The sequence below is a fragment of the Rhinoderma darwinii genome, chromosome 5 (genome assembly GCF_050947455.1).
Source record: "Rhinoderma darwinii isolate aRhiDar2 chromosome 5, aRhiDar2.hap1, whole genome shotgun sequence".
Taxonomy (NCBI): domain Eukaryota; kingdom Metazoa; phylum Chordata; class Amphibia; order Anura; family Rhinodermatidae; genus Rhinoderma; species Rhinoderma darwinii.
In genome coordinates this window covers 241,122,875-241,148,976 of record NC_134691.1, presented here as the reverse complement: position 1 = coordinate 241,148,976, position 26,102 = coordinate 241,122,875, and the positions used below count along the sequence as shown (strand labels likewise).

General features: G+C 45.0%; 1 protein-coding gene across 1 annotated transcript in view; it reads left to right on the top strand.

The window, feature by feature from the left end:
• The window catches only part of RAMP3 (receptor activity modifying protein 3), a 483,921-nt gene that overhangs the window by 345,565 nt on the left and 112,254 nt on the right, over positions 1 to 26,102 (top strand). Inside the window, exon 2 of the mRNA XM_075828552.1 lies at positions 8,615 to 8,750. Within this exon, the coding sequence (XP_075684667.1) occupies positions 8,615 to 8,750 (136 nt within the window). The remainder of the gene's footprint in view (positions 1 to 8,614; positions 8,751 to 26,102) is intronic.

Here is a 26,102-nt window from a genome sequence, read left to right as displayed (position 1 = left end):
TGGGGCTACACTATGAATTTGGCTGTGACACTGGTCGCATACACAATGATCGCTTTGGAACCAGCTTTGCGCACCATTCATTGTAAGCTCTGCTTTGCGCCCGTCGTGTAAGAAATGCGCGAACATTTAGTATCGCTGAAGTCGGCAAAAGTTGGCAAATATGTATTCAGGTGTGTTTACCCAGTGCCATGCACTAGATGTCAAAAAACATAATCTAAATTCACATATTTATTTATTTTTATTTCCCCTTTTTCCTTTTACATTTTTTAAAAAGTAAAATACATCTATTACTTTTTTACAAAATATGGAAGTCCAATATGTTCTAAAAAAAACAAGACCAAATACATGTAGGTTGGAAGAGGAAATATAAAAAAATGCACTTTGAAATTGCCACATTGCTAAAACTTACAAATGGGCCTGGTCAGGAAGGGGGTAAAGCCTCTGGTCAGGAAGTGGTTGATATGTCATCGGTATCAGATCGGTGGGAGTCCTGACTCCCGGCAGTCCTGCCAATAATCTGACTGTGTCCAGTGTTTACCAGGCACAGCGCTGTACATATCGGCAGTGGCTGTGCCTTGGATTACAGACGAGAACTGCAATCCCAGGAACAGCCGCGATGGATGTGTACGGTGCTATAACTGTAAACTATAAAAAGGCTGCGGCAATTAATGCCACGGCCCCAACAAATCAGCTGATCGGTAGGGGTGCTGGGAGACTGACCCCCACTGATCTGATATTGATGACCTATCCTAAGGATACGCCATCAATAAAAAATGGCCGGATAACCCCTTTAAGGCTACATTTTTCATTATTATGTATATTCGCTTCTCTTGGACACAGCCGGGTCTTTGATGCTGGGAGAGCTTGGTGTGTTGTTGTTTGGCATAGCAAGCAGGGTAGCCCGCTCTATGAATTATCAAGGCGTCACAAATAGGCTTCTACCTGGCTATACACGTTGTGCCTCATGACGTACACACTATCCCTCCATGTTTCACTCACTTGCACCCCATTATCCATTTATTTCTATTGAGGCACTTCATTTATTACTGCCCCCTATATCTCACTTATAGTATTACACCTGCACACACACTATTCATTTATTATTTCTTACTACACATCCCATGCACCACACACCACTCCCCTCAAGACTAGTGGGAGTGGCTATTATTATTTAAAGCACCTGCTCGCCCTTTCATCAGCATTTCTGGCCTGGCTGTGTCCATTTGTAAGTATGGCCTTTGTCGGTGTTTTTTTTTTTTTTTTTTAAATTTATATACGTATATATATATATATATATATATATATATATATATATATATATTATATGTAAATATATATATACTTTGTTGGAGCTCTGTAACAATTGGTTTTCTTCTCTCTCCGTCACCCTGGATCGCTGTGAGAGGAGAGTAAAGAGGGCTATAAGGCTTTATTCACACAAAGGCAGTTATCAACGGATCAGCTGTCAGTTTTTCATGGCTGTTTTGCATCAATGCGTCTCAAAATTTGAATCCATTTCCCGGCCGTCTGACCGTTTTTATCCGCCATTTTCCATCTGTTTTTCATGGACGTTAAAAAAATTGATTATTTTTATTTGTTAGGGTTTTTTTGGCCCAGCTTGTAGTGGCGGGGTAGGGAGACAGACAGGTGAGCCCTAATCATACGCCACTCAGTCCCTCCCTACTTGCACGGCCCATCCTAGGTGACGGCGTACAACTGGGTGACGGTCCCTACGCTCAATAAGTGCATGACAGACAAACAGACGAGGGTACACAGAAGCTAAGGGAAATGGGACAGTTGACCACGGCAACACCGTGAGCAACAAGAGTAGTGAACGAGCCGAGTCAAACCAGGAGTGTACGAGGTACCAAACGCAGAGCAGGAGAGTAGTCAGTAAAGCCAGGGTCAAATTGAAGCAGAGGTCAATAGTACAAGCAGGAACAGCAGAGCCAAGAAACCAGACAGAATCACAAGCAAAGGAAAAGCAGGAAACGAAGGCATAAATAGACCGAGGGCGGGAGCTAGCTCCGTCTGGCCAGGCTGTGATAGGTCCTCCCACTCCTCAGCCTGGCAGCCTGAGTAGTAGCAGATCGAGTCACTCTATCAGACCTAGGAGCAGATGCAGACTGATTAATCACGGGTGTCGAAACCGAAGCTGTGTCTGGTAAATCCTTTACAGTACCCCCCCTTTTATGAGGGGCCACTGGACCCTTCCTAGGTGGACCTGGCTTATTGGGGAACCGAAGATGGAACCTCCTGAGCAAAACCCCAGCGTGAACATCCCGGGCGGGTACCCAAGTCCTCTCCTCAGGCCCGTATCCTCTCCAATGGACCAGGTACTGGAGGGAGCCTTGGACCATCCTGCTATCCACAATCTTGGCCACCTCGAATTCTACCACTTCATTGGTGAGAACAGGGACCGGAGGTTTCCTCGAGGTAGCCAAGGATGGGGAGAAGCATTTGAGGAGGGAGGCATGAAACACGTCATGTATTTGAAAAGACGGGGGTAACTCCAGCCGGAAGGAGACAGGGTTAAGGACCTCAATGACCTTGTACGGCCCTATATACCGGGGAGCACATTTTTTGGACGGAACTTTAAGACGTACATTTTTTGAAGATGGCCACACCAGATCCACGACCACAAACAAGGGGTTAGCAGAACGTCTTCTATCTGCCTGTCTTTTGTATGCTCTGGGACGCCTCTAGGTTCTTCTGAACCTGGGCCCAGACTGTGCACAGTTCCCGGTGAACTACATCTACCTCGGGATTGTTGGAACTACCAAGTGAAACGGAGGAGAACCGTGGATTAAAACCAAAATTACAGAAAAAGGGGGAGACCCCTGACGAGTTACTGACCCGGTTATTAAGGGAAAATTCGGCGAGGGGAATGAAGGAGACCCAATCATATTGACAGTCGTTGATAAAACACCTTAAATATTGTTCTAGAGACTGATTAGTCCTCTCAGTTTGTCCATTAGTTTCAGGATGGAAGGCCAAGGAGAAGGACAGATCAATCTCCAAACTTTTTACAGAAAGCTCTCCAAAACAATGAAACAAATTGTACCCCTCTGTCAGAAACAATATTGACAGGAACCCCATGGAGACGCAGGATGTGTTTGACAAACAAGGTAGCTAACGTCTTGGCATTGGGTAGCTTCTTGAGGGGCACAAAGTGGCACATCTTACTGAAGCGGTCTACTACAACCCACACGACCGACTTGCCTTGAGATGGAGGCAGATCGGTGATAAAATCCATGGAGATATGGGTCCAAGGTCTCTGGGGAATGGGCAAAGAACATAGTATGCGCGCTGGTCGGGACCTGGGAGTCTTGGACCTAGCACAAACTTCGCAAGGCCTTATCGTCTTTAGGCAACCCAGGCCACCAATAGTTTCTAGCAATGAGGTGCTTGGTACCCAGGATGCCTGGATGGCCAGATAGTGCAGAGTCATGATTTTCCCTGAGTACCCTTAGCCGGAATTGCAGGGGAACAAACAGCTTGTTCTCAGGACGTTTCCCGGGAGCTGAACCTTGATCAGCCGCAATTTCGGAGACTAAGTCAGAATCAATAGAGGATATGATTATACCTGGGGGAAAAAAACAAGCAGGATCTTCCTCTGAAGGAGGGCTGGCCATGAAGATACGCGACAGTGCATTAGCTTTAATATTTTTAGACCCAGCCCTATAAATGACCTCAAAGTTGAATCTAGTAAAAAACAACACCCATCGAGCTTGTCTCGGGTTTAGCCTCCGGGAAGATTCTAGGAAAACCAGATTCTTGTGGTCGGTAAGGACAGTTACCTGGTGCCTAGCCCCCTCCAAGAAGTGGCGCCACTCTTCAAATGCTCATTTGATGGCCAAAAGTTCGCGGTTGCCCACGTCATAGTTACTCTCAGTGGGCGAGAACTTCCTGGAGAAGTAGGCACAGGGACGGAGATGGGTGAGGGACCTGGTACCCTGGGACAAGACAGCACCCACTCCCATCTCGGAGGCGTCAACCTCCACGATCAATGGCTCCATTTGGTTAGGCTGAATCAGCACTGGGGCAGAGATAAAGCACTTCTTAAGGATCTCAAAAGCCTGGACCGCCTCCGGAGGCCAGTGGAGGAGATCAGCACCCTTGCGAGTAAAATCCGTAAGAGGCTTAGCGATGACCGAGAAGTTAGCAATAAATCTCCTGTAATAATTAGCAAACCCCAGGAAGCACTGTGACGCCTTCAGGGAGGCAGGTTGGACCCATTCAGCCACAGCCTGAACCTTGGCAGGGTCCATGAGGAATTTATTAGGAGTGAGGATTTGACCCAAAAAAAGTATCTCCTGCACCCCAAACACAAATTTTTCGGATTTAGCAAAGAGTTTGTTTTCCCGAAGGGGCTGGAGCACCTTCCTGACATGCTCAATGTGGGAGGACCAGTCCTTGGAAAACACAAGTATGTCATCAAGGTACACTACAAGAAATACCCCCAGGTAGTCTCTTAAAATCTCATTTATGAAATTTTGGAAGACTGCGGGAGCATTACACAACCCAAAGGGCATGACGAGGTATTCAAAATGACCTTCGGGCGTGTTAAACGCAGTCTTCCACTCATCCCCTTCTCTGATTCGGATAAGGTTATAAACCAGCCGAAGATCAAACTTAGAGAACCATTGGGCCCCCTGAACATGATTGAAGAGATCAGGAATCAAAGGAAGTGGATACTGGTTCCTTACAGTGACCTAATTCAAGTTTCGGTAATCGATGCACGGCCTAAGACCACCATCCTTCTTCCCTACTAAGAAGAAGCCAGAACCTACCGGAGAAGTAGAGGGGCGAAAGTAACCCTTGGCCAGGCTTTCCTGGATATATTCTCTTATGGCCTCATGTTCGGGACAAGAGAGATTAAAAATCTTACCCTTAGGGAGCTTAGCTCCTGGTACCAAATTGATTGCGCAATCGTATTCTCTATGAGGAGGTAACACTTCAGAGGCCTTTTTAGAAAAAAACATCAGGGAAGTCCTGAATAAACCCAGGTAGAGTGTTCACCTCCTCAGGGAGAGAAATAAAATTAACAGAAAAACAGGATGTCATGCATTCATTACGCCATTTGGTAAGATCCCCAGTATTCCAGTTAAACGTGGGATTATGCATCTGCAATCAGGGAAGGCCTAAAACCAAATCGGACGATAATCCCTGCATCACCAGTACAGAGCACTGCTCCAAATGAATGGAGCCAATAATGAGTTCATAAACAGGCGTATGCTGTGTAAAATAACCATTAGCAAGTGGAGTGGAGTCGATACCCACTACCGGGACAGGTTTAGGCAAATCAATCAATGGCATAGCTAGAGATATAGCAAATTCCACAGACATAATATTAGCAGAAGACCCTAAATCCACGAAGGCACTGCTGGTGGCAGACCTACCCTCAAGAGAGACCTGAAAGGGAAGCAAGATCTTATTCATTTTCATATTTACGGGAAATACCTGTGCGCCAAAGCGACCTCCCCGATGGTTACTTAGGCGCTGAAGTTTTCCGGCTGGAGTATTCTTACGCCTAGGACAGTCGTTCACTTGATGCTTGTCATCCCCACAGTAGAAGCAGAGACAATTCTTCCTGCGGAGCTCTCTACGTTGTTGGGGGGATACGGAGGCCCCGAGTTGCATTGGTTCATCCGAGTTTTTCGTGGAAGAACGAAGCAACGAAACCTCGGGAGCCATCATAGTGGAGCCAGAGGAGAAGGCACAAAAACGTTCAAGTCGTCGTTCCCTGAGACGTCGGTCCAGACGTACCGCTAAAGTCATAACTTGATCAAGAGAGTCAGAAGAGGGATAGCTAACTAACAGGTCTTTCAGGGCGTTCGACAGACCCAATCTAAACTGGCACCTCAAGGCAGGGTTTTTCCACCGAGAAGCTACACACCACTTCCTAAAGTCAGAACAGTACTCCTCAACGGGTCTCTTACCCTGACGTAAGGTCACCAGCTGACTCTCGGCAAAGGCAATCTTGTCAGTCTCGTTATAGATAAACCCGAGAGCAGAAAAAAAAAGGTCAACAGAGGAAAGTTCAGGGGTGTCAGGAGCCAAAGTGAAGGCCCATTCTTGGGGGCCGTCCTGCAGCCGGGACATAATTATACCCACTCGCTGGCTCTCAGAACCTGAGGAGTGGGGCACCTCCTGAGTAGCATCATGCTGGTTGCTCCTCTGAGCCAGGGCTTGGACCTGTAGGGAGAGACCCTGCATTTGCTGAGCCAGGGCCTCAAGGGGGTCCATAGTAGTGTAGGAACCATGGTAGAAAAGGTATATGAGCTGTGATTATGTAGTGTGGGGGAAGGGAGACAGACAGGTGAGCCCTAATCTACCCGCCACTCAGTCCCTCCCTACTTGCACGGCCCGTCCTAGGTGACGGCGTACAACTGGGCGACGGTCCCTACGCTCAATAAGTGCATGACAGACAAACAGACGAGGGTACACAGAAGCTAAGGGAAATGGGACAGTTGACCACGGCAACACCGTGAGCAACAAGAGTAGTGAACGAGCCGAGTCAAACCAGGAGTGTACGAGGTACCAAACGCAGAGCAGGAGTGTAGTCAGTAAAGCCAGGGTCAAATTGAAGCAGAGGTCAATAGTACAAGCAGGAACAGCAGAGCCAGGAAACCAGACAGAATCACAAGCAAAGGAAAAGCAGGAAACGAAGGCATAAATAGACAGAGGGCGGGAGCTAGCTCCGTCTGGCCAGGCTGTGATAGGTTCTCCCACTCCTCAGCCTGGCAGCCTGAGTGTTAGCAGATCGAGTCACTCTATCAGACCTAGGAGTAGATGCCTACTGATTAATCACGGGCGTCGACACAGAAGCTGTGTCTGGTAAATCCTTTACACAGCCACTTTAAAACACCACAGTGCCCATATAGATAGTGATGCAATACCACTGTAGATAGTGCCACATTGCCCATTGTAGATAGTGCTAGTGCCCACATAGATAGTGCGTGCTGTAAATAGTGCCACAGTTCCCACTGTAGATAGTGCCCACATAGTGCCCCACTTCCCACTGTAGATAGTGTCGATGTAGATAGTGCCACCCCACTGTAGATAGTGCCGCCCCCAGCAGATAGTGACAGTGAAATCAGGGGCCCTCTCTAGTAGTGGAATCCCAGGCCAGATTTATCTGACCAAGGATTCCACTGCTAGAGGGAGCTTAGGTGGCGGTATTTACAGGAGGTGGGGTGCGCTGCTATCTACACTGGGGGGATTGCTATCTAAGGAGGGGGTTCTATCTACAGGGGGGTGGAGAGACAGCCGCGGATTACGCTCCTAGAGGGAACTTAGGTGGCCCTATCTACAGGGGTTTTTGCGCTATCTACAGGGGGTTGCGTGTGGTGGTATCTACAGTGGGGGATGTATTCCCGGGGCTCTCAAAGCAGACATGAGAGTGCAGCTCTGCTTACACTGAAGCAGCACTGCCGTTCCAGACTGCCAACGTTTATATACGTGACAACTGCATGGGGCATCGGCAATTGGAATGTATATAGCCATATAGCAGTCGTGAAAGGGTTGTTAATAATGTGCATAAATCACTGAAACTTTTCAAAATAAATGTTATCTAAATCGGCCCCCCTTACAAATCATAACATACATCAAAGTGCAATTTGAGCGATGTTTTCAATTTTTGCAAACATTTCAGCATTGCTCATTGTATCAATTTGACAATATACATCATAAGCTATACAGAAACACTGATATATATATATATATATATATATACATGCATATATACATTATTTGCAATTTTGGTGTGGAGTAATAAAAAAAATTGTGGAATTGGAATGGTTAGCTCATGGAGTAATATCCTATCTGTAATCATTATTGGAATAATTTTAGTAATCCTTAATATGTGTAACAACACTAACAACCGAGGTACTGCAGCCTTGTTGTAAATTTCGGTATACTGGAAAAAAAAATTAATTGGGGAGATTCCAATTTATTGCTTAATTTATGAGAAAATTGCAAAAATAGTATTTAAGACTAATAGGACCCATAAAAGCATAGAAACATTGGGTGTTTCATAGTCTTTAGGTGTACAGTATGTGGTGAGTGTAAATGAGAAAACTTATTTGGTAAAGGTAATTTCAAATGTGGGATGAGTATTCAATTATAAAAAAAGAAATCTTATTGCACACTAAAAATAGTTTGCTGTTTCTAAGAAAGGTTAGAAAGGTTGAAATTTATATTTTACCTTGTTTCAGTTCAATTATTTAATTATTAGTACATCTGGTTTACATACTAAAAATCAACTTAAAATACTAGATTACAAACAGTTAAAAAAAAAGAATCAAATAAGTGTCATTCTGCAGTTTCTGTATCGCCCATTAATTTTAATGAATACATGAATACAATGTGATACATATACATGTGCGCACTATTCTTCATTGGCGAATGGACTAAAATTGGACATACATTGCTTTATAACCTATCCTATTGAGAGGTCATATCAGGGGTGGGGGGTGCTGAAAATTAACTGATTACTTGATGTCTATTTCAAGTATCTGTCTATATCTTTTTTTAAATATATGTTGTATAGCTGGACTGATAATAGTCCAAGTGTTTCTGAATAATGTTTCTCTTTTCTGACATTGTATAGGTGGACTAGGACACCCTATACATAACTGCAATGAAACAATTGTGATAGAGTCTTTGCCTAAATGTGGCGAACTATTCGAAACACTCATGATGACTGTGGAACCAAACCAGTGGTGCAACCTCACCAAAATTATCATGTAAGTAAATTGCTTATCTTCCCTTTTTATGACTGATTCTAAATTAAATAAAACTTTTAAACCAATGTTGATATTATTTCCCATTCTGTAGATTGTGATCATGCCAGTCACCTTAATATCTTTATAACAGGTTGAGAAAAAGAGAGTAATGTAAACAATATGTACTATCTGTATCAGGACAACTACATAAATAAGAAAGGGTATGTTCACATGCTTAACAAAAAACGTCTGAAAATACAGAGCTGTTTTCAAGGGAAGACAGCTCCTGACTTTCAGCCATTTTTTTAGGCAACTCGCGTCGTTTTTTACGGCTGTTTTTGGAGCTGTTTTTCTATAGAGTCAATGAAAAACGGCTCCAAAAACAGCTCAAGAAGTGACATGTACTTTTTTCCCGCAGGCATTTTTTTTCTGCCCCGTCGGAACAGAACACAGTTTTTCCCATTGAAATCAATGAGCAGATGTTTGGAGGCATTCTGCTCTCGGTTTTTCGGCCGTTTACGGCCCGGAAAACATCCGAAAATAAGCCGCGTTAACATACCCAAAATGATTTATCTTTTGCCACAAGATACAGGAGCTTCTTTAGGTTTTTTTTTGTTTTGTTTTTTTACCAAAGTATCTTTGGAAATGGACTTTACAATGAATCTAGCTTTTTGTTTACACAGAAATTACTCAATTTGCATTATTTGTGTTAGATCATAGCATCGTCAAAAGGGTCCTCAATTGATTAGACTCAATTTGGTCACATATTTTACCTTTTTGGTTAATTTGTGAGGGTTGCATTGATATCTTAGATAAAAACAACCAATCCCAAGTTGGTTGATTTAGAGACTTCAATCTTAGGTGTGGTTAAGTCACAATAGATTTATAAAAGCAATTATCTCTTTATCAGAGGTAATTACAGGCGTTCCCACACCAGAAGAATAGAATATGTGTTCTTAACATCTTAACGACATCATCATACTAGTACATTGTTGTCGTTACATATTTAACGCAACACAACGTACTGGTATGTTGTTTTGCTTATGCGGGCTCAGAAGCTGAGTCCGCACCATCACCAGCGGTTGTCAGCTGTATATTACAGCTGACACCCTGCTGCATGGCCAGAACCAGAGCTAGCCTCCGATCCTTCCGATTAATCCCTTTATATGCAGTACTCAAAAGCGCGCGCTGCATCCATGGTGTTCACTAGCAGATCGGAACCCCACAATGGCCTCCTGTCCACCAAGTACGGAAACCAGCCAGGTCCCTCCTGGAGGCGGGGCCTAAAAGGCTTCTGGTTGCAAACGGAAGATGGCGCAAGCTCAGAAGTATATTACAGCTGACACCCTACTGTAATGGCAGGGAATGGAGCTAGCTCTGATCCCTGCCATTAACCCCTTAGATGCTGCAATCAAAAGCGATCGCAGCATCTTAGTGGTTTGTAGCGATCGGCATCGATGTGATGTGATAGTGAGGATGCCAATCGTTGCTATGGCTACTGGAGGCCTAACAATGGCCTCCTGGTCTGCCACGTACGAAAGCCTATTAGGCCCCGCCCAGAGACGGGACCTTATTCCCTTGCTGTCAGTGAATGACTGACAGCTCTAATGCATTGCACTACGTGGGTAGCGCAATGCATTAGAGTAAAGATCAGAGGTGTAGGCCCTCAAGTCCCCTAGTGGGACAAAAAAAAAAGTTAATTAAAAAGTTGAATAAAAGTGTAAAAATAAAAGTTTCAAGTTAATAAAAACGATAACCACTTTTTTTCCTATGATAAGTGAAAAAAATTAAACATTAAAAGAGTACACATATTTGGTATCGCCACATCCGTAACGACCTAAACTATAAAACTTTAATGTTATTTTTCACGCATGGTGAACAACACAAAAAAATAAATACAAATCAATGCCATATTTGCTATTTGTTTTATCACCACCCCTCTCAAAACATGAAATAAAAAGGGATCAAATAGTCGCATGTACCCCAAAACAGTACCAATAAAAACTACAACCGGTCCCGCAAAAAACAAGCCCTTACACAGCTTTTGTGACTAAAAAAAGAAAAAAAAGTTGGCTCACAGAATATGGTGACAAAAAAAAATTTTTATTTTTTTCAAAAAGTGATTTTATTGTGCAAACGCTGCAAAACGTAAAAAAATATATACATTTGGTATCGCCGTAATCGTATCGACCAGCAGAATAAAGTAAAATTGTCAATTATAGCCTATAGTGAAAACGGTAAAGAAATAATAAAAAACATTGTCAGAATTGCTGGTTTTTGGTCACCTTGCTTGACAATTTTTTTTTTTTAAACAGTGATCAAAAAATCACGTGTACACCGAAATGGTACCAAACTACAGATTGTCCCGCAACAAGTAAGCCCTCACACAGCTCTGTTGGTGAAAAAATAAAAAGTTCTGGCTCTCAGAATATGACAACACCAAATAAGCAGATCATTCCAAAAGCAGATAAGGTCGGGTACCATTTATCAGTGCGACACCAGCCCCATATCTATGAATTATTATTTCTTTACCGCATTATTATACCCTCTTATTATGCCCTGATGTACTCCGCACAGCTTATATATGCCCACACATTATAAACTGACATACCAGTTAAACCCCAAACAGAACAACTGCCAAGCTAAATCTGCTCTCCAAAAGCCAAATGGTGCTACCTCCCTTCTGAGCCCTGCAGCGTGCCTAAACAGCAGTTTACGTCCACAGATATGGCATCGCCATACCCAGGAGAACCTGATTAATATTTTATGAGGTCTTCGTCTTCAGTGGCACAAACTGGGCACAACATAGTGTGCACTAAAATGGCATATCAGTGGAAAATTAAAATTTTCACTTTGCACCATCCGCTGCGCATTCATTTATAATGAAAAAACACGTGAGGGGACAAAATGCTCACAACACCCCTTAAAATGCCTTAAGGGGTGTAGTTTACCAAATAGGGGTCACTACTTGGGGTTGTTTTAATATTTGACCTCAGGGCTCTGTAATTATGGGTCAATGCTGTGAAAATGACCAAAATAGACATCAAATGCGCATGGTGCTCTTCACTTCTGAGCCCTCTCATATGTTCAGGCAAATGATAAATGCCTTGAGGGGTGTCGTTTCTAAAAAGGGGTAACTTATTGTGGGCTTCCACTATACTCTGGTACCTCAGGGTTATGCAAATGCGACATGGCACCCAAAAACCAATCCAGCAAAATCTGCATGCCGAATAGCACTCCTGCATTTTTGAGCCCGGCCGTGTGTCCAAACAGCAGTTTATGACCCCATAATCGGGAGAAATTGATTTTGCCGTAATCGGGAGAAATTGCTTTTCAAATGTTGGGGTGATTTTTCTCCTTTAGTCCTTGTAAAAATGTAACATTTCCAAGCTTTATTAGAAAAAATGTAATTTTCAAATTCAACGTATAATTCCACTAAACTCAGCAAAAAGCCTATGGGGTAAAAATGCTCACTATACCCCTCCATAAATTCCTTCAGGGATGTAGTTTCCAAAATGGGGTCACTTTTTGGGAGTTTTCACTGATTTGGTCCTACAGGGGTTTTGCAAATGCGACATGGCACCCAAAAACCATCCCAGCAAAATCTGCATGCCAAGTAGCGCTCCTACCGTTCTGAGTCCTGCTGTGTATCTGTACTCAAGAGAGATTGATTTACAAATGTTGGGTGCTTTTTCTCATTTAACCCTTTCAACATTTTAGTGGAAAAAACGTTGATATTTATTTTCACGGCCTACGGCCCCATGCACAGGAACGTGCTTTTGCGGCAGCAATTCCCCTGAAAATCCATGGGAGAATTGCGGCCCCATTCATTCCTATGGGGCCGTGCACACGACCGTGGTTTTCACGGTCCGTGTATGGCCCCGGAGCCCGGACCGCAGAAAGAACGGGCAAGCCTTATTACGGGCGTGTTCTGCGCTCCGGGCTCATTGAAAATAATGGCCGCGGCCATGTGCACGGCCAGCGATTTGTGGGCGGCTCGCGACTGGCAGTCCGTTGCCAGCCGACCCGGAAATCACGGCCGTGCACATGGCTACGGTCGTGTGCATGAGGCCTTAATCCACTAAATTCCGTAAAAAAACTGTGGGGTCTAGATGCTCACTATACCCCTTGATAAATTCCTTGAATGCTTTTGTTTCCCAAATGAGGTCACTTTTTAGGGGTTTCCACTGTTTTGGTCCCTCAGGGGCTTTGTAAATGCGAAATGGCACCCAAAAACCATTCCAGCAAAACTTGAGCTTCAAAAGCAAAATGGTGCTTCTTCCCTTCTGAGCCCTGCCCTGTGTCCAAACATCAGTTTATTACCACATGTTGGGTTGCTTTTTCTCCTTTTTTTTCTTGTAAAAATTTAACATTTCTACATTTTATCAGAAAAAAATACATTTTAAAATTCACAGAATACTAAATTCAGCAAAAAAGTGGTGGGGTCAAAATGCTCACTATATCCCTCAATAAACTTCTTCAGGGGTGTAGTTTCTCAAATGGAGTCACTTTTGGGTGGTTTTCACTGATTTGGTCCAGCAAAATTTGAGCTCCAAAAGCCAAATGGTGCTCCTTCGCTTCTAAGCCTTGCCGTGGGTCCAAACAGCAGTTTATCACCACATATGGGGTATTGCTGTGCGCAGAAGAATTCACATTACAAATTTTGGGGTGCTTTTTTCCCCTTTATCTATCGTAAAAATTGAGAAATCTGTGTTAAACCCACATTTTATTAGGAAAAAACGTAGATTTTCATTTTCACAGCCTAATTCCAGTAAATTCATCAAATAACCTGTGGGGTCCAAATGCTCACTATACCCCTCGATAAATTCCTTCATGGCTATAGTTTCCCAAATGGGGTCACTTTGTGTGGTTTCCACTGATTTGGTCCCGCAGGGGCTTTGCAAATGTGACATGGCACCCAAAAACCATTCCAGCAAAACTTGAGCTCCAAAAGCCAAATAGTGCTCCTTCCCTTCTGAGCCCTGCCATGGGTCCAAACAGCAGTTTATGCAAATAGAGAGACGAGACAGCACACTAAAAAAATTTGACATTTATTTACCCAAATATGCAACGTTTCAATCCAATCATACACAATGTGGTGAGTATATAAGGACTCAAAGAGTCATTAACAATCAGAAAATATAATTAAGTGATACATTACAAAAAAATACAAGTAATAGGGTCATGATATTAAATAGGAAACACTACATGACATAGGCATAGTGTAGTGATCATTATAAAAGTGTTTAAAAAAGAATGTACAATGTACAAATTCTATTTAGTGGGCGTACGATACTTAAGTACCCAATAATAAGAGGAGAAAAGATTGATTTAAAAACACACATTTAAGCATACAAACAAAGGTATCACATGTGGACTTACTGTTCCTCGGTCTCAGCGTCTCCCACTCGTCACTGCGCAAGTGAAGGCAGCCGTGTTAAAGAAACTACTCTATCTGCTGCGCATGCCCCACAGACGCATAAGGGTCTTATGTGTCCTGAGTCGGTCTGTTTGGACCATGTTTGCGCATGGGCAAGGAAAACCCAGGGCACACAAACGCCATAGATGGCTTACATATTTATATTTGCGTACATGGTCTAAACAGGCCGACTCAGGAAGAGTGTTCTTCTTTTAGGTGATAGGCAACGGCTATCAAAGTCCAGGTCGGTTAGAGATTCAACATTTTTCAGCGCGCTGGAGAGTTTTAACACTGAGACAAGATGATAGTTTGTCAAAATGCCTGCTTTAAAGACCCGATGCCCTGTAACTTTCTTTATACTTATTGTATGCTTCCTTATTAACATAGCAGGACTCAAACATTAACCTAACACATTCTAAACTTATATTGGCTATTAGCAACGATCCAATCAGCATTAGACATATAGAGGCTGAAATCCCACATAGAAGGGGAATGCCCATATGTCTGGAGCATGAGCTAAAACCAGTCCAACTGAATAAACATGTTTACGTTAATTTATGTAATATGTGATGACATGAATACATTAACTCTACTATCACATGGGTTAAAAAGGAAAAAAAAATGTATGCCAACTATGGAAGCCTCTGTGTCTGACAGATGCCACCCATCACCCATAGACTCCCATGTTAAAAACATGTAAGTTCAATGTTTATTAGTTATAGTTTTTTTTACTGGATGGCTGTGATGGATGCCCCCCACAGACTCCCATATTAGAAAAAATCTTATACATTTAACGTATAATTTTTTTTAATGAATGGCTGTGACTGATGCCACGGATGTATGCCATCAGTCGACCATAAACTCCAATGTTTAAAAAAAATATATACGTTAACTTATATATTTTTTTTTTACTGGATGTCGCTAGAGTGTCTTTCCATTGGTATCATGACAAATTCTATAAATTAACAGGTTCAGGACCGGGTTATTTGAGCCTTTAGGAACAAACCACTTTCCTTTTTTTATTTGTTGGGCTAGTGACGTGATTGTTGTGTCTTTTTTTTGTTGAAAATAATGCAGCTTTCTTTTTTCATCATTTTTATACACAATTTTATTTTTGCTGATTTTTAGGCTTATAGTTTGAAAAAAATCTGTAAAAAAAAAAATGCTTTTTTACTTGTTAGCTAATTTTTTTCATTATAACATAGTGTTACCCTAAAATTGATTTTATATTTATCATTGTCTATTTTAAATTATGATATATTTAATGTCTATTTTATGATAATTGGGTAAGGGCTAGCATTATGACAATGATTGGTGAGGAAACATTTCTTTTGGTGGTGGAATTTTATGTGTATTTTTTATTTAATTTATTTTTGCTTTTTTGTTTTTGTTTTTATATTTATTTTTTAGTTTTTTTACACTATATTTTTCCACTGTATTCTTTTAACAGTTACAGGGGAAATCAGCCTTGTTATAGTGATTATTGTCATGGATAGGACTCAGCTGGGTCTATCTGGACCCAGCAGCAGCCTTCCACCAACGGCATCCCAGCAATCATGTAACCAGTCACATGATCTCCGAAACTAATAGAGGCAGTGGCGCTACGTGATAATAGAGAAGACCAAAGCATTGAAAACTGCTTCTATCTTCTCTCCAGGGTCCCCAGTACTGACTTCCGGGCACATGACATTCGGCTGCCCGATCGCTATACTATGGTGCCTGCTTTAAAGGACCGGTGTCACGGAAATTTTTTCTTTTTATATAATATTGCTTTTAGTATGTTATTAAAATACATTTTATTTATTTGTGTGTTTGTGTTTTACTTTTTTCTAACTTTTTCTTCACTATGGGGGCTGCCATTTTTGTTTTCATCTCTGTATGTGTCGATTAACGACACATACAGAGATGGAATACGGCAGCTACAGGCCATAGGAGTCAATGAACGGCTCCCGTCTATTGTATCTGCTCTCTGTCTCTGTACTGCGCAGACGCAGGTCAGAGTCACACAGCAGAGCAGCTGTTTGCAGGGAGATAGCAGGCGCCATCATGAAGACCAGCTGCACTGCAGGTAAGGTGTGTGTCTCTGTCTGTCCCTCTCTCTCACAGACCGCCGCTCTCGTGACCCCTGACGGCCCCCTCCCCGACGCCACGCCCCAATACGCCCCCCCCATGGCGGTCCCCCCCCGACGGGCCCCCCCCCACACGGCCCCCCTGTAGTAGTGCAGAAGACTCTGTATAAAGGACACATGATGTAACTGTCCTGGGAAAGCTGGGTGATGAAGAATATGCCCGCTGTTAGTGTGGTACCCAGTTTTCCCAGACCCCTGAATGGTAAATCTCTCTAGTTGTGCTGAGACTGAGAGGCTCATTAGTCACATCCCAAAACAGTCTCAGCACAACTAGAGAGATTTACCGTTCAGGGGTCTGGGAAAGCTGGGTGACCACCATTACCACTCCTACTGGAGTGTGAGAGGTTCATTAGTCACATCCCCAAACCCTCCATTAGTAGGGGTAATAGTGGTCACCCAGCTTTCCCAGAAGCAGATATAACCAGGAAAGGGCTGGATGGACGGGCTGAGGGTGCACAGCGTTTTTGGTGATCCCCCTCTGTCATGTGATTGGACCTAGGTTACCGGTTCTGATGCAGACGGAGTTCATGTGACTATAAATCTGTCCATAACAAGAGACAGTGCACTCAGGACAAGCCCTGCCCTCATGCCGTAGTTGTGTGGTTCTGTCTGCAGTGATGGCGGTGGGTGCCTCTGACAGCCGCCTCCCCCGTCGGGTCATCTCAGGACAGAAGGGGTGTCCGGATTGGAGACACAGCGCCGCACCTGTCCTCAGGTTGTGTCTGGTATTGCAGTTCACCTTCATTGAAGTGAATAGGACAGAGCTGTAATACCACACACGACCTGAGGACAGGTGCGGCGCCATGTTTTCCTGGACGACCCCTTTAAGACTTTTCCCGTGTGTGCGTGGCAGAGCAGAAATTGCATGGGCGCCGCTGATGCTTCATAGCCACTTATCAGCTGTTTTGAAGAATCAGCGGCGAGCACCCCACCCCCCACACACACACACAAATCCCCCCAAACGCGCAAAATCAAGTGTAATCAAGCATTTTTTTTAAGTGTTTTTTTGCACGTAAAATGTGCAAAAAAAAAAAACGTGTCAAATACACGGCGTGTGAACCGGTCAGCTAAAAAGTCATTCACTTCACTTTCATCATTCTAAGGGTATGTTCACACACAATGTTTTCAGCTGAAAAATCGGAAGCAGTACGCCTACAAATATCTGCCCATTGGTTTCTGTTCCGACAGGTCGTTTCTTACGTGGTCGTTTTCCAAAACCGGCATGTAAAAAGACGCCCACCAAAATGAAGTGCACATCACTTCTTGGGGCGTTTTTGTAGCCTTTTTCATTGACTTTATAGAAAAACAGCTCCAAAAACGGCCGTTAAAAAACGCGAGTTTGATTAAAAAATGGCTGAAAATCAGGAGCTGTTTTCCCTTTGTTTAGTAAGCGTGTGAACATACACTTACGCCTCATTCACACGACAGGGTCCGAGTGTCGGCCGATAAAATCGGCTGTTTTGGGCCGTTTTTCCCGGCCGTTTTGCATCCGTTTTGCATCCGTTCCGATTCCGTTCCGGGCCGTGTTGCAGTGTTTAACGGCCGATTTTGACCCGTTTTGCATCCGTTTTTTTCCCTGTCCGTTTTAAAATCGGATGAATTTCATTTAAATTTATTGCCACACACAGCCCTTTGTAGATAATGCCACACAGCCCCCTGTAGGTAATGCCACCCAGCCCCCTGTAGGTAATGCCACCCAGCCCCCTGTTGGTAATGCCACCCTGCCCCCTGCAGGTAATGCCACCCAGCCCCCTGCAGGTAATGCCACCCAGCCCCCTGCAGATAATGCCACCCAGCCCCCTACAGGTAATGCCACCCAGCCCCCTGCAGGTATTTCCACCCAGCACCCTGCAGGTAATGCCACCCTGCCCCCTGCAGGTAATGCCACCCAGCCCCCTGCAGGTAATGCCACCCAGCCCCCTACAGGTAATGCCACCCAGCCCCCTGCAGGTATTTCCACCCAGCACCCTGCAGGTAATGCCACCCAGCCCCCTGTAGGTAATGCCACCCTGCCCCTTGTAGGTAATGCCACCCAGCTCCCCGTATGTAATGCCACCAAGCCCCCTGTAGGTAATGCCACCAAGTCCCCTGTAGGTAATGCCACCCAGCCCCCTTTTATGTAATGTCACCAAGTCCCCTGTAGGTAATGCCACCAAGCCCCCTGTAGGTAATGTCACCAAGTCCCCTGTAGGTAATGCCACCAAGTCCCCTGTAGGTAATGCCACCAAGTCCCCTGTAGGTAATGCCACCAAGCCCCCTGTAGGTAATGCCACACAGCCCCCTGTAGGTAATGCCACACAGCCCTGTGGAAGGTAATGCCACACAGCCCCGTGGAAGGTAATGCCACAGAGCCCCCTGTAGGTAATGCCACACAGCCCCCTGTAGGTAATGCCACACAGCCCACTGCAGGCAATGCCACCCTGCCCCCTGCAGGTAATGTCACCCAGCTCCTGTAAGTAATGCCACCAAGTCCCCTGTAGGTAATGCCACACAGCCCCCTGCAGGTAATGCCACCCAGCCCCCTGCAGGTGATGCCACCCAGCCCCCTGCAGGTGATACCACCCAACCCCCTGTAGGTGATGCCACCCAGCCCCCTGTAGGTGATGCCACCCAGCCCCCTGTAGGTGATGCCACCCAGTTCCCTGTAGGTGATGCCACCCAGCCCCCTGTAGGTGATGCCACCCAGCCCCCTGTAGGTGATGCCACCAAGTCCCCTGTAGGTGATGCCACACAGCCCCCCTTATAAATAGCAGCACACTCCCCCCTTTGTAAATAGTGCCACACAGCCCCCCTTGTAGATAGTGCCACACAGCCCGCTGCCCCTTTGTAAATAGCGCCACACCCCCCCCCCTTGTAAATAGTGCCACATTCCCCCCCTTTTAAATAGCGCCACACTCCCACCCCTTGTACTTAGCGCCACACTGTGAACAGACTGGTGAGCGGTAGCCTACCGCTACCACTCTCCGCTCTGCCTGGTGTGACTTACCGGAGGAGCCGAGGAGGTCATGCGGCGCAGGCAGCGGCGGAGTTTCTTCTGACTAGGGTTGGTGACAGTCAGGGCCGGCCTTAGGTTGGATGGCGCCCTGTGCGGGACTTTCTATTGCCGCCCCCTACACAAACCAAAAATTAAACACATATATAGACACGCTGGAACATATATACTGTACTTACATAAAGACAGATATTTAGACATACACGCAAATATACATACACACATCTGGAATATATACATACAGGTAAATATATAGACGTACAAACACATATACACATATACACCGGCAGATAAATACACAGACAGGAACATATACAAATACATAAAAGGCACATATATACAAGCACAAAGACACATTCACAAACAGACCCATATATACGCACACAGGCACATATGTACACAGCACAGATAATGTAGTAGATATTACCTGCAGTCCTCTGTAACACCACAGATAACACAGAGATAACTCTCTAAATACAGATAGTAGTGTTACCTGCAGTTCTATGTTACACCACAGATAACACAGTGATAACTCTCTGAGTACAGATAATGTAGTAGTGTTACCTGCAGTCCTATATAACACCACAGATAACACAGTGATAACTCTCTAAATACAGATAGTAGTGTTACCTGCAGTCCTATGTAACACCACAGATAACACATTGTAGCAGTGCTGAGATTGTAATTTAGCACAATGTGTTATCTGTGGTGTTACATAGGACTGCAGGCAACAGCTACTACATTATCTGTAATCAGAGTTATCACTGTGTTATCTGTGGTGTTACAAAGGACTGCAGGTAACATCTACTACATTATCTGTACTGTGTAGCAGAGCTGAGATTGTAATTTAGCACACAGTACAGATAATGTGGTAGATGTTGCCTGCAGTCCTATGTAACATCACAGATAACACAGAGATAACTCTCTGAGTACAGATAATGTAGTAGATGTAAAAGACAAACACATGCAGAGACACAGACAGAAAGAGACACACACACACACACTGTAACATATACACACACACACACACTGTAACATATATACACACACACACACACACTGTAACATATACACACACACACACACACACACACACACACACATTACACACTACACACACTACACACACAGCATCACAGGTCAGGACGGGCTGTGTGTGGGCGGAGCTTCCTCTCTGCTTCTCGGCAGAGCACAGAGCACAGAGTAGAGGCAGAGCTGGAAGGGAGCAGCACGGGAGTGGACCTGTCCCTTGACCTGAGTCATCTGACCTCATGTCACTGACGTGAGGTCAGGTGAGTGGACTGGTCCACTCCCTGGCCGTCACAGACCCCAGTCAGAACGCCGTAATGTCCTGGCTCTTCCTAAGCTGCTGCAGGTGTCCCACGTACGGGGCGCCTATCAGCAGCGATCAGCTGCTCTTCGGCGCCCCCCTTCCCTACCACCGGGTTGCGCCCAGGGCACATGCCCCTGCCTGCCCCCTAGCTACGCCCCTGCCTTAGTAGACCGTGCCACACAGCCTCTCTTGTATATAGTGCCACACAGCCCCCCTTGTATATAGTGCCACACACAGCCCCCCCTTAGTACACCGGGCCACACAACCCCCCATGTATGTTGTGCCACACAGCCCCCCCTTGTGTATAGTGCCACACAGCCCCTCTTGTATATAGTGCCACACAGCCCCGCCTTCCTTGTATAGGATGCCACACAGCCCCCCTTGTATATAGTGCCACACAACCCCCCTTGTATATAGTGCCACATAGCCCCCCTCCCTTGTATATAGTGCCACACAGCCATGCTTGTATACATGTATATAGTGCCACACAGCCACCCCCTGTATATAGTGCCACGCAGCCCTCCCTTTTATATAGTGGCACACATCCCCCCTTGTGTATAGTGCCACACAGCCCCCCTTGTATATAGTGGCACAAAGCCCCACCTTCCTTGTATAGAGTGCCACACAGCCCCCCTTGTATATAGTGCCACACAACCCCCCTTGTATATAGTGCCACATAGCCCCCATCTTGTATATAGTGCAACACAGCCATCCTTCCTTTTATATAGTGGCACACAGCCCTCCTTGTGTATAGTGCCACAATGCTCTCCTTTTGTATATAGTGTCATACAGCCCACCTCACTTGCATATAATGCCACACAGCCCCCATTCCTTGTACACCGCGTTCCAAATTATTATGCAAATGTTATTTTTCGCTTATTTTCCTAATTAGTCGATGCAGATGACAGTCAGTATAATCTTCAAGCCATCAACCGTTGTAGTATAATGCAAATTTTATTGAACAAATCTCCTAATGATAACAGATTTTTTTTTAGAAGTAATAAACTCAAAATGCACTGTTTCACATTATTATGCACAACAGAGATCAAAATATTTTAAAGGTTGTAAAGAAAACTAAAATGGTAATTTTTTGAATTTGCAGCATCAGGAGGTCATATTTACAGAAACCAAAAGCTCTTTCAATAAAAAAAAAAACTTAACATGCCAAGTTACATGTTAACATAGGACCCCTTCTTTGATATCACCTTCACAATTCTTGCATCCATTGAATTTGTGAGTATTTGGACAGTTTCTGCTTGAATATCTTTGCAGGTTGTCAGAATAGCCTCCCAGAGCTTCTGTTTTGATGTGAACTGCCTCCCACCCTCATAGATATTTTGCTTTAGGATGCGCCAAAGGTTTTCAATAGGGTTGAGGTCAGGGGAACATGGGGGCCACACCATGAGATTCTCTCCTGTTATTCCCAGAGCCGCCAATGACACAGAGGTATTCTTTGCGGCATGAGATGGTGCATTGTCATGCATGAAGATAATTTTGCTACGGAAGGCACGGTTCTTCTTTTTGTACCACGGAAGAAAGTGGTCAGTCATAAACTCTACGTACTTTGCAGAGGTCATTTTCACACCATCAGCGACCCTAAAGGTGCCTACCAGCTCTCTCCCCATGATTCCAGCCCAAAACATGACTCCACCACCTCCTTGCTGACGTCGCAGCCTTGTTGGGACATGGTGGCCATTCACCAACCATCCACTACTCCATCCATCTTGACCATCCAGGGTTGCACGGCACTCATCAGTAAACAACACGGTTTGAAAATTAGTCTTCATGTATTTCTGAGCCCACTGCAACCGTTTCTGCTTGTGAGCATTGTTTAGGGGTGGCCGAATAATAGCTTTATGCACACTTGCAAACCTCTGGAGGATCCTACACCTTGAGGTTCGCGGGACTCCAGAGGCACCAGCGGCTTCAAATACCTGTTTGCTGCTTTGCAATGGCATTTTAGCAGCTGCTCTCCTAATCCTATTAATTTGTTTGGCAGAAACCTTCCTCATTATGCCTTTATCTGAACGAACCCGTCTGTGCTCTGAATCAGCCACAAATCTTTTCACAGGACGATGATCACGCTTACGTTTTCTTGAAATATCCAATGTTGTCCAAGGTATTGCACTATTTCATGCTTTTCGGCAGCAGAGTGATCCTTTTTCTTTCCCATATTGCTTGAAACCTGTGGCCTGTTTAATAATGTGGAACGTCCTTCTTAAGTAGTTTTCCTTTGATTTGGCACACCTGGAAAACTAATTATCAAAGGTGTCTGAGATTGATTACAATGATCCAAAGAGCCCTAAGACACAATACCATCCATGAGTTTAATTGAAAAACGAATAATTAAATGTTTATGACACTTAAATCCAATGTGCATAATAATTTGGGACACGGTGTATATAGTGCTACACAGCCCCCTTTATATAAGGTGGCACACAGCCCCCCTCCCTAGTATATAATGCCACACAGCGCCCCTCTCTTGTATATAGTACCACACAGTGCCCCCCCTTGTATATAATGCTACACAGCAATCCCCCCTGTATATTAACACACAGGCCCCACCCAAAAAAAATAAAAAATATTGTACTTACCTAGCTCCGTTCACGTGACGGACGGAGTGCTGCACATCCGCCGAGCAGGACGCTTGCGCAGACCAGCGTGATGCAGTGATGTAATCACACCGACCTGCGCAAGGAGTTTTCGCAGCATCTTATAGGCTGCAGGTCTAATGTGGCCTGCAGCCTATAGTATTCATTTGCATCTGCATCCCGAGGATGCAGATACAAGTGAATGTGGCTGTCGCTAGCAACGGGGCCCCCTCGATGCTGCCCAGCCTATAAATGTTATGGGTAGGGCGGTGCAGGCCCCATCGGGGAAATTGCCCAGTGTGCCCCCCTCCTAACGCCGGCCCTGCTTGGAATCTTATTTAATATTAACTATAATGAAAAAAATACATGTACCGGAAGTTGATGGTGAAAATAAACATCGCGTTAAGCACGGATGTAAAAATTAAAAGGCTATGACTGCTAAAATTACAAGGGGTAAAATGCAATAAGTTTCCTTTAATGCTTTCGGTAGTTTTTCAATCTAATAAATCAGCAAATCCGTACAGTATTTCCCAGTACAAAAAGGAGGGTAAAGAGAAGGGAGAAAACAAACAAACAACCACATAACTGAAATATGAGATACACTTCCGGTGGGTGGGACATCCGCGATGGCCGCGTTTTAACCAGGCTTCCGTCGACCGCCGCTGCATCTGGCCTGCCGTTTCGGAATCAGAGACACATGTGGTCCCTGAGTGAGAATAACAGCTTCTGGCAAGCCTGGACTGGCTCGCGAGTGGAACATTTAGCACCGGTGTCTGCCCGGAAGGTGAGATCAGCCATCTTGGGGAATAGGCCGCAAGGCCTGAGAAAATTCCTGTTCGGAATGCCGGACCGTGCCTGAACGGCCTTTGAGTCACCTGACATCACCCTGGTGTTGGCATGGAGGACGGGTGCGGAGATTCTGAGAAAGGCGGAACTACCAGGACCCGCCATCTCTGTATACGGGTGTAAAATCGTGGAGAGAGTGGCAGGGCCAGGACCTGCCGTCTCAACAACCAAGCCACATGACTTGGATGACATCGCCCTAATTTGTGAGGTAGCTCCTCATTAACTGTGGTGTGACACACCAACAAGATCCGGAGCAACACTCATCAGAGACCGGAGGAGACACCGGATGGTGAAGAGGGCCTTGACAGCACCTGACCCTGCTCAGCACAGAGGCAGATATGTACCCAGCTTTATTGTAGCTGCAACCTCGTGTAGATAGTGGGGCAGGCTTGCATTGTGCACTCATCTACTGGACAGATCCACAAAAAGACAGACTTACAAAGGGGCATGCCACCAGCCACAGATGACCCCCCCCCCCCCAACAAAAATACTAACCCTGTCGCATGCACGGATGGGAGCAGGTTACCTCCAGGAAAAAGGGATCTTGGGCTGGTGATTCATTCCCACAAGCGGCTGTACACCACCCATTTTGCGACACGGAGGAAAAACGGGGCCTCCGCATCGGAAGTAGAGATTCCCGTTCGTGGCAGGACCGGACGGAAATTCAAATTCTCTGAAACTTGGGGACTTGGAAACTAGAACCATGACTTGTGATACAGATGTTTCCTGCCTGGAAATTTTAACCACACAACAAGATGCCATTATACATACATTACGTAAAAAACTAGATAACCTGGAGAATCGTGAGCGGCACAACAATTTGAGGTTTGTGGGGATTCCAGAGGAGGTGACTGCTGAGAACCTTAATCTACAAGATACTGGAAGACCCACTGTCCATTGAAAGGACTGACCGTCTGGGATACCGGTGGGAGCAAGTTGGAGAGGCAGGCCGAGAGCTTATAGAGCGCGCTATCACAACTGGACGATCAAAGAAAAGATACTCAGAGCGTACAGACAAACCTCAGAGTTTCAAATTAATGGACATAGAATCCTACTATTCCAGGACTTTTCTGTGCAAGTGTCTCAGAAACGCAAAGCCTTTACACCAGTGTGTAAACATCTCCATGATAATAACATTAGTTTACAATTGCTATACCCGGCGAAATTAAAAGTCATGGAAAATGGTCATGCTAGAATGTATGACACTCCGGTAGAAGCAGCTAGAAGATACCCCCCCCCCCCCCAACTGTGGCAGACTGACCTGCTCTTAACCCACTGTAGAGGAGAATAATTCCTACCTAGCCTTCAGGCTTTTTGTATATTTAATAGGCCCCTGGACCTTCTGTTTTTTGTTTTTTTTTTTCGTTTTTTCATCCACTAATAGGTGGTGGGATGCCCATCGCACCGCCTTTATCCATTGTATTATGTATACTAATGTACAATTGTTTTTATTTTATTACTTAGTTTTTATGCTTGCCGCCTCTCTCTTGTAGGACACATATGTTCCTTGATATTTTGAAGTGGTTCCCTTGTCCTCATATGCTAAATGTCCTCCCCGCTCACTGGCACGGAGAGTGGCATCACGATAGACTGCAGACTCTTTGCGCAGATGTCACATGTCTTGATCCAGGATGAGTACTTTATTTAACTTCGTCCCAAGAGTCTCACTCCCCCTCAACCTTACACATGGTGTCATGGAATGTGGCGGGCCTAAATACCCCTGAGAAACAGAGCAAAGTGCTTACTGTAGCGTCCATGGCCGCGAGCCATCGGGTCTACTCACTTCCTGATGCCCGCAGCCATAGATCTGTGACCGCTGGTTTCCATTTCCTTACTAGGAGACGCCAGCACTCACTTCCACTCTGGTCCTCTGTGCCCCGTAGGCTGCGCGCGCACGCTCGTGCCCGCTCTTAAAGGGCCAGCACGCGCACATGAAGACAATCATCAACTCCCATAATTTCCTGGACTATAAGAAGGCCCCAGCCCTTCTGATCCTTGCCTGAGCATTGTTAGTATATCCCAAGTTTGTCTTGCAAATGGTCCCTTAGTGTTTCCCGTTCAAG